The sequence below is a fragment of the Sinocyclocheilus anshuiensis genome, unplaced genomic scaffold (assembly GCF_001515605.1).
Source record: "Sinocyclocheilus anshuiensis isolate Anshui unplaced genomic scaffold, SAMN03320099.WGS_v1.1 scaffold1632, whole genome shotgun sequence".
In the NCBI taxonomy this organism is placed as follows: domain Eukaryota; kingdom Metazoa; phylum Chordata; class Actinopteri; order Cypriniformes; family Cyprinidae; genus Sinocyclocheilus; species Sinocyclocheilus anshuiensis.
Genome location: NW_015558674.1, coordinates 591,171 through 601,444, shown reverse-complemented (window position 1 = coordinate 601,444; position 10,274 = coordinate 591,171). Strand labels below are relative to the sequence as shown.

Here is a 10,274-nt window from a genome sequence, read left to right as displayed (position 1 = left end):
ACCCCTCAAAGGATACATGATCGGATCCTAACATGCTCCAGTGACTAATGGGCTCATCAAGGGCATAATTGAATAAGTCCTTTAGCGCGGAGTCATTGTAGCCCAGCCCCTCTGAGGCATTCCTAAATTCCCCGGCAAACTCCCTCAGATCAGTCCCTCATTGACGGAGGGAGCTCAAGGTATCCAGCTGGAGCATGCGCTGGTAGAGGGGGCTGGAGAGAGTGGAGACCGGTAGATGGAGTGAGCCATTTCTCCGCTGAGTCCTCATACAGACACCAGGAGAATAAATAGGAAACCAAATGAGGAGGCTAGCGAGGGAGACACAGGTGGAGCAACTTAAACAATAATGAGGTAACAAGATGGGCGGGGCAAGACAATAGACAGGAGAGAGCACATGGCACCAAACAAACACAACACAAGCCATGTGCTCACAGAAACCAGTGTCATCTGGTGGCCATCCTGGGCACACCCGCTGAAGACTGTGACAGATATTTTACCCTTATATAATATTCCAGGTCAATTTGAACCACAGTTTTACAGATACACTTTGTAAAATGTTTCAATGTTTATTTCTTAATTTAATTTAATTTAATTTAATTTTTATTTAATTTAATTTTATTTAATTTTATTTTTTTATTTTTTATTTTTTTTATTTTATTTAGTATTGTGTGAGAAATGTTTGTTAAAGGTTTACTTTTTTTCATAGTGTGATTTTTGGTGAATTGCACTCAGAATTGAATGATTGTATCCAGAATTTTACCATAGGCGTTCAAATGCGTGACTGGCTCTGAAAGCATCATGAGATCATTTCTGAACGCACTGTTCCTGAGTGTCGTCTTTGGCAGGTCTGATGTGAGCTGAATGATCTGAGATCACTCTTGATTTGATTAGCAGGGGTCTGGAGCGGCTCTCGTGTGTCTCGGGAGACGCTGCTGTTGTCTGGAAACAAACACACGGAGCTTCAGTATGACGAGGACGCAAAGCCTTATTCAGCAGCCCAAGAGACAAATGTTGGATCTGCTCGTGATGCTCGCCATTGTCAGTGTGCTGGATGTGTGTCTTGTGTTGTGGATGGGTATAAGTATGGTGAATTAGGGTGATCTGTTTGCTCCTTTGACATCTGCAGATTAACACACGACAACCCAGACTTGCAGAAATACTGGGTTTTATATATGCAATGTTCACATGTAGCTTTGGTCAAATTTCATCATAATTAGCCCTATTTAACTCTCTTCATACAGTTTTCCTTATTATAATTCTTCTACAAAAGAAAGATCATCTGATGCACTATATATTTTTTTGGGGTTGCATTCCAAAAAAAATCCACAAGCTTTCTGAAAGCTTCAACATTATAATATAAAATCTGTATAAAAGAGCATCAAGCACACTGGGAATATGTACTGTACAATGGGGAATTATTTCCTCATCATACATATAACCATTTTAGCCGGTCCAACAATAAAATTATGTTGCATTTTGTTTTAATTTAGCACAAAAACAACTCTTCCATTTGTTAAAAAATCTTCTTAAACCTGTGCTGGTCTTGACAAGCTGACCAGCTGAAAACTGCCCAAAACCCCTCTAAAACCAGCTCAAGCTGTGAGGGCTTAGGCTGGTTTCAGCTGTTTTTTTTCAGCCAAGTTTTGTATTTTAAGAAAAAAAATCCTTAGAAAAATAGAACAGGTGCTGAAATATTTCTCAGTTAAATTTACAGGTTAATTTCCTTTAACCATAAAATTCAACATAATGAAATGCATAATTCAAAATACGGGTAAGAGGCCAGTGAAAATCAATAAGGGAAATATTAACACAGTACATTGGGACCTTTTTTATGGACTTTTCTTAGAATTAAAGAGGAAACGTCTCAATACAAACCAAATGATTTAAATGTGCAATAAATGTGCAAATTAAAAGAAAAAGTGTAAATTAAAAAAAAAAAATCTGTCAATTTATTATTTATTTATTTATTGAATTTTTTTTTTTTTTTTTTTTTGGCGCAAAATTGCATAATTTGTGCTGTGCTGGTTTTAACTGGTTTGACAAGCTGGTCTTCCAGCCTGATTAGAACCAAAACCCTCTTAAACCAGCTAACAGATCAGACTGGTTTAAGATGTGCTTTCAGCAGATAAACTATAAACCAAACAAATTAAATATGCAATAAAAGTGCCAAACATGTACATTACAAATTCTTACTTATTCTTACAGTTTAACTGAATAAATCTGATTTTACAGTGCTTGGAAATCAAGCAGGTGCGACCAGCTAATAAAACCATCATAAGCAATTACAGAAAGGGCATTTATCTATTAAATCTGGATTTGGAAACAAACATCACTTATGGCTATAAGGTCAGTGTCCTATGCTTGCCTTTGAAAACCCCAAACAGGTCATGCAATATAAGTGCAAATTAAAAAAATTTAAAACATTCCTAACCTGCTGTTAAATAAAGAAATAAATCGGCCTAATCAGGCTATAGGCTGGTTTCAGAGGGTTTTGAGATCAAGCAGGGTGACCAGCTAATTAAACCATAGAAAGAGCAGTTATCCATTAAATCTGGATTTAAAATAAAAGCAAACATCATTTATGGCTATAAGGTCCTGCTTGTCTTGGAAACCCAAACAGGACTAATAACCTTCTCAACACCAAAACTAGCTCTCCAGGGAGAGTCAAACCTTTGTAGAGAGAGAGAGTGAAGAGGGAGGGTGTGTGTGTGTGTGTGTTAGAGAGAGAGTGTGTGTGACAGAGAGAGAGAGAGAGAGAGAGAGAGAGAGAGAGAGAGAGAGAGAGAGAAATAGAGAGAAACAGAGAGAGAGGTAGGCTGCAGATCGTCTTCGCGTAGCTATTGGCTTCATGTTCCTCCGCACGCCTTCCGCGCCGCGCACCTCTAGCGCACAGTGATGCTCGCACCTGAAGACCCGCAGCATCAGCACCAGCGGATCTCCATGACGACAGCAGCACCTCCAGCATGGTGCAGAAATCCCGCAACGGCGGCATGTATCCCGCCCCGCAGGCCGAGAAGAAGCTGAAGGTGGGCTTCGTGGGGCTCGAGGCGGGCGCGACGGAATCGAGCCGAGACGGCGCGCTGCTGATCGCGGGCGCGGAGGCGACGAAGCGCGGCAGCATCTTGAGCAAACAGCGCTCCAGCATCTCCGGGAAGAGGCCGCCGAAGCGCAACGCGTTCTACCGACGCCTGCAGAATTTCCTCTACAATGTTCTGGAGAGACCGCGCGGATGGGCGTTCATCTACCACGCTTACGTGTGAGTACCATCAAAACAAAGAGCTTCTGGGGGCTCACTGGCATCACCTCGCTTTTGCTCGTGCATTTGATGAGATGCTTACAGGGTGGCGGGAGAAGAGGGGCTGCATTTTATATCACTCCAACAAAAGGGTCCTTTGTGTTTCTTTAACATTAGTGTTCGGTTTAGAGCCTGATCTGTCCAAAGAACCCTTTAATGATCATTGTGTTCATTTTGGATCATTCCTTGTAGAAAAGCGCTTCACATGTTTACAGTGTGGCAGGATTGTTCTAGTAGTAGAACATGATGTGACTTTTCCTCTGTCTGTTCTATTACTCCCAAAAAAGCTAAAAAGCTTTAGATGAATATCTGCCCAAGCAAAGAGCTTTTATATACTGCAGTGAATCGTTCTGTTTGGGACTTTAGGCTCTTGTTTTTCATGTCAGTGAACTGTTATCTGCTGCATTTCTGTTGTGCGTGTCATGCATTTTGCAGAAGTTATGGCAAGAGAAGATGGTGCAATTCCTTCCGGCTGCTGATTATATCATTCGAAAATGATTGAAGCAATAGTACAATTTTAATGGCATTAATAGTTCAGTTTAGAGCCGGATTAATGATCATTGTGTTGAGGCTTAATGTTCCTTCCTCTTCTGTTCCTTGTGGAAACGCGCTTAATTTTTAACATATTGAGTGGCAGGATTGATATAGTAGAAGATGATGTGACTTTTCTTCTGCTAGTTTAATATATCACTCTAAATACGCTTTGTTTATATGAAGAGCCACCCAGATGACCCTCTTAAATAGCAATGAATCATTCTGCTTGAGACTCGTGTTCTTCATGGTGAAGGTCTGTTAGGCGGCAATGAACTGCTGCATTTCTGTTGTGCATTTCATGCATTTGACAGATGTTATCACAACAGAAGATGGTGCAGATCCTTCTGGTTGCTTATTATATCATTCTAAAAATCTTTTAGAGCTTTTTTAATGGTAGGCCTATTAATAGTTCATTTTAGAGCCAGATCTGCCCAGAGAACCCTTTTATGATCATTGTGTTGAGGCTAAATGATCTTTTGCTTTCTGTTCCTTGTGGAAAAGCGTTTCATGTTTGTCATGTTCATAAAGCGGCAGGATTGATGTATTAATAGAAGATGATGTGACATTTCTTCTGCTAGTTTATTGTATCAATCTTAAAGGATTGTCAAAAGCTTTGTTTATTTGGATAGTTGGATTTTTAGTCATATCTGAACCTTTTTGTACTGAAATGAATCATTGTGTTTGTGGCTGAAAGTCCTTTAGGCTCTTGCTCTGCATGGAAAAGCCTTGATACACGACCATGAACTGTTATCTGCTGCACATTTGTTGCGCATTTCATGCATTTGACCGATGATTACTTGTTTTAGCAATTGAAGATGGCACATTTTCCTCCTATCAATCTAAGAAGATTCTTAAAGCTCTTAATGGTATTAATAGTTCAGTTTAGTATCCAGATTAAATGGATCATCGTGTTAAAGGTTTCTGCACTAGACTCATGTTCTTTATGAAGTCTAAAATCAGGATTGTTTAGCACCAAAGTGAACGCAGTAACAATTGTTTAATTGAAGAATGTTTTAGCAACAGAACATGGTTCCGTGTGACTTGTTGGTGGTTCATTATATCACTCTGAAAGCTTGTTTTGTGATGTTAATAGATTTTATTTACCCAGAGAATCTTTTCGTGCTCAGATTTCATGCTCACAATGTGTTGGTGTTTGAAGGTTCTTGTTACAAGCTGAAGAAATCCAATCTAATGTCATTTAGAGGCACAGCTCAACCTTGTAAGAGATTTCGTTTCAAATTCCCTTGTTTTAGCTTGTCCAGAGCTCATGTGAAACTGTGTTGTTTCTCATTCTCTCCTCATCCAGATTTGGATTCATCTTTTGTAACTCATCCTGTATTATTATTAACCTGTGATCAGCATCAACCGCTGCACAATCAGAGCGACACACCGATGGCAGAATGACAAACAAACATCTGCAATCACCTAAACATGCTATAAAAACACTGTTTAATCAAGAACTGAAACAGAAAATATTGCTTATGATCAGTTTCCATGCATCAAATTACCATTACAACCATGTACTGTGGCATTGCTTTAAGATGTCCCACGGTACTAACTGACTATCATGATTAATGTACCATCGGGTACATACCATTATCGGTTGTTATATATCAAAGTTTAATGATGTATTTACAGCATGTTTGGTGATAACAGCTGCAGATGTAGACGTGCTCACCAGCGACCCTGTTTTGATGCGTACGGCGATACCAGTGCGTGTATCTTCACAGCATTACCCTCCGACCACGTCTAATCTCACTCAATTAAGCGTGAGTCAGCGGCTCATTGAAGGCAATGTGAGGCGCTGGTTTCAGCACCGCAGCTTGTGAACAGCTCCCGTGAATCTCACGGCAGTACTGAGACACAGATGCATCAGCAGGATGCAGGATTACACTCAGTTCACATATAAAACTCTGAGATTAGGTCAAAAAATGAAAAGCAAGATCATTTATAGTTAAACAAAGATGCACAAACATCATAATTGTTAAGTTGCGGTCATTTTGACCTGGAGAGGATTTTCTTTTTCTTTAAAAAAGCTAGTTAATGTTATTGCATTGGACTAAAATTTACTGACTTTGCTCACACAGGGTATCATAACTTCCCAAAAAAATTAAAATTTTTGTGCTTTTTTAATTTTTTTTACCCTCCGACCACGTCTAATCTCACTCAATTAAGCGTGAGTCAGCGGCTCATTGAAGGCAATGTGAGGCGCTGGTTTCAGCACCGCAGCTTGTGAACAGCTCCCGTGAATCTCACGGCAGTACTGAGACACAGATGCATCAGCAGGATGCAGGATTACACTCAGTTCACATATAAAACTCTGAGATTAGGTCAAAAAATGAAAAGCAAGATCATTTATAGTTAAACAAAGATGCACAAACATCATAATTGTTAAGTTACGGTCATTTTGACCTGGAGAGGATTTTCTTTTTCTTTAAAAAAGCTATGTTATTGCATTGGACTAAAACTTACTGACTTTGCTCACACAGGGTATCATAACTTCCCCAAAAAATTAAAATTTTTGTGCTTTTTTAATTTTTTTTATTTCCCACCTTGTGGTGTTTCTGGTCAAAAATGACTGGCATACAAAATTGCTTATGCATTTCTTGTTATGCTATATATATTATTACCATTTTTTTATCAACTTGTTTTCTTTCAATTAGCACATGTTTTGTATTTCGTTTTGGAACTGATTGATCGTAGGCCTCATTAGTCTTTGAGTGATTATTGCCAAAATTATTCACAAATAATGCTTTTTTTCACAAAAAAACGGAGGCTTAAATCACAACTGTTTATAGCAGTACTATATTACACATTTTTTGTGATTTAAAAAAAAAATGTTAAAACATCTAAAAAATACCACCTCAAACAGCCCAAAACAGCAACATGGACACTTAATGGTGTTCTTAATTCTCTTAATTATTGGTGAAATAATTAATAAATGAATAGTGCATATTAAACTTATATTAATATGTTATTTTCTTATCATTCAGGTCTCTAATATAATGACTTTGTCTTTGTTTATTTGCCATGTTCACAGTCTTTCTAATGAAAACCAACCAATCATATTGTCTTTTTGCCATCTTTATTTATCTGTTTGTCTTCACAGCTAAAAATGAATCATTTTTTCCCCGTTTCTCCATATGTGCAGTCTTTTCCTTCCTATCTGATGTACTGTACTTGTTTCTCTTTATCTGGTTAACTCTTTATCATAATTATATTTAATTAAACAATGGACTCATTAGTCAATGTTATCATGAATCCTGAGTATCTGGATTATATCTGGTCAAATTAGCAGTTGTGTGGGTGTAGATACAGGATTCATTTTTTCATGGTTCCTCCAAAGCTTTCTTTCCATGCCATAAAAATGATATACGTAATGCTATATTTTAAGCTAGAAACCCAAGTGTTGATTTGGCAGTAGGAACAGGACTGTAGTCAATAATAAGGTGTTTTTGAAATGTTCTGAAATTCTGCACTCTTGTAGTTTAGCTGCAGATGTGTCTAAACCGCTGCGTTTCCGTGTCGTGTATGAGAATGAAACACGCTGGCAGAAAACTGCAGAGTAGTATCCCCCAATTGTAAGTCGCTTTGGATAAAAGCGTCTGCTAAATGACTAAATGTAAATGTAAATGTAAATGTGTTTGAAATGTTCTGAAATTCTGCACTCTTGTATTTTAGCTGCAGATGTGTCTAAACCGCTGCGTTTCCGTGTCGTGTATGAGAATGAAACACGCTGGCAGAAAACTGCAGAGTAACACGCTCAAGTCAGCAAAAACTGCTAATCATAGTAGACAGTTTGGAAACCAGAGAGGGTGAGTTAAATAAATAAATGACTCAAAACTGCCGCTGTCACGATGTTTTAGAGGTGCTGATGTTCACCAAATAACAGCAGTAAAGTCAAACGATGTGAGTACTTCACAAAGAAAATGCAATTGAAGCTATCGTGCACTGTAAAAAAAATAAACAAAATTGAAATTTATGGTAAAAAAACAAAAATGGTAGCTGTGGTTGCCAGAACCTTAACATGAAAAATATGATTTATGAAATAAATAATATGAAATATGACATTTTAAGTGTTGTAGATTGAAATTTTATTTAAATTTTAAAAATGTATATTGCATTAACTGTAATAGTTAATGTACCAAATTATTAAAATGTGCTTTGTATCTTTTATAATATACTAACAGTTAGCTTTCCCACAAGCTGAAACACTAATATATAGAAGGTGCACCGTGTCGTGCAAAACACCATAAAATAATGCAATAAGCATTAGATTAATAACATAAAATGTAACATTGTAAAAACCCTAACGTACATAACTGATAAGAAAAACATAAGAAGAAACTGTTATTTCAATGAAAAACAATCCAAATGTAAGCTGTCACATAAGGAATGTTATGGTTTTGTTTTTTTTCGCAAAACAGTATTTTATTGTAAAATTCCCATTAGATGTCCTGTTAGATTTAGTGCCGTTTTGCACCATATGCAAATTTATCATTAACCAATTATTAGGTTTTTACTGCAGTATTGTATCGTTAAAATTCCAATAATTTTTAACAGTGTAGTTTTCCAGACAGGTGTTTTAGTTTTCACTAGCGTGTTTGTGAAAAAGATACACTTTTATACCGTCTTCATTTACTCACCAAAAGTAGAAAATGTCTTATGTGAGTGAGTGAGTTTGTTCAGCATGTGAAGAATAACCTCTGTGATGCTGACCTGATGAATTTGGTCATCATCTCGCTGTGGGAACAGACGAACATGACACACACGTCCCTCATGTGACGACACTGTGTTGTAAAACTCGTGTCTTATGTGGCCTTTTGATCGCTGCTGTCTTTCTGCAACCAGCGTCAGCAGTTTTCTGGTTAATACCCATCATTACAGAGCAGGGCCACATTAAGACCTCACTGGGCCCCGGGGCTATGACTTACTGCAGGGCCCCCCATCCCCCCCGGCAAATCGCACCCTGTATATATATATATATATATGGGGGTGTGGGCAGGGCCTTAAGACTTCACTGGGACCCGGGGCTATGACTTACTGCAGGGCCCCCCATCACAATAATGATATATATAGCTTAAAATAGGATTTTTATCCAATCAAAATTTTTTATGCATTGCAATTTCATAATTCTTGTTACCAATTCCAATATCTCAAACAAAATAAAAATAAAACAAACTTACTGAAGACAAGTAAACAGTCATGAATTTCAATAGAACAAAGAAATTGACCTACAAACACTATACGTATATACTGTATTTGGAACAATAATGGTAACCAAACTAATTAATAATTAGAATAATTTCTGTGCCCCCATGACTTCCATAGTATGAAAAAAAACACACTATTGGAGTCAACAGGGACCAGAACTTTCTGGTGGTTATGAATATTCTTCAAAATATATTCTTTTATGTTGAGGAGAACAAAGAAATTCATACAGGTTCAGAGCAACCTGAAACTGAGTAAATGATGACAGTATTTTAATTTTTGGGTGAACTATATCAATTTAAAATCATATAATGCCAGGATCTCATAATAGCCAACTAGTGCACATATGTTTTATCTTGAACTATTAACGTTAATTTAAGACACAAATGACTGTGTTGACGAGGAGACAGGCATTTGGACACATAACTATGTGTATTTGAACGTTTAAACACAAGGCGTGAAAAATAACTCTTAGTTTAGTCAGGCGCTGTACGAGCAAGTATCAGAAACCGTCTTAACGCGCACATGACACATACCTATGTGTATTCGAACGTTTAAACACAAGGCGTGAAAAATAACTCCAGTCAGGCGCTGTACGAGCAAGTGCGCTCGCGCGTATCAGAAACCGTCTTAACGCGCGCATTTGCCAAAATGAATTCTGCCCTAATGCTTAATGTCCCTGAACAGTTAAATTCGTTTTTAAACCGCAATGCTTAAAATGCGTTTAAATTACAAGCTTACATCATGACGCGCAAAATGAATTTCTCAACCCATAAGCGAATATACTAGGCCTATAGAGTTATTTAAAACACAAAAAGCAATAGGCCTATCAAATTAATAATCAAACTAACCTAAAATCTGTGGGGATGATGACGCTGTGTTTTTATCTGCTCCACGTGTCCGGTCCATTTGCGGTTCCACAACTTCCACTCCATCATCAGCTTTAGTAAAATAAGCTAGCTGTGGATTTTGACTCACTCGTGTTTTCCCCTCTCTCTTAATTTTTTTCTCTCACTATTTTATTTTTATTTTTTTTTAGAATAGTTGACATTTTTAGTTATCGAAGATTGTTCTTTGCATGACCATTTCTAGATTACAGCAGAATGAAGAGAAGAGAGGTAAATGCAGACATTAGGCGCAGCGATCACCTGATAGATAGGCTACGTGCACAGTTCGTTCAAAAGTAAAATATATAATAAATGCATTTGATTGGTAAACCAAATTCAAATGTGAC

At 37.6% G+C, this 10,274-nt stretch overlaps 1 protein-coding gene across 1 annotated transcript in view; it reads left to right on the top strand.

Annotated features, from left to right (window-relative positions):
* The first annotated feature begins 2,843 nt into the window (after positions 1 to 2,843).
* Positions 2,844 to 10,274, top strand: part of LOC107681271 (potassium voltage-gated channel subfamily KQT member 2-like) — a 55,540-nt gene continuing 48,109 nt past the window's right edge. The window contains 1 exon segment of the mRNA XM_016477521.1: positions 2,844 to 3,256. Within this exon segment, the coding sequence (XP_016333007.1) occupies positions 2,964 to 3,256 (293 nt within the window). The 5' untranslated portion in view covers positions 2,844 to 2,963.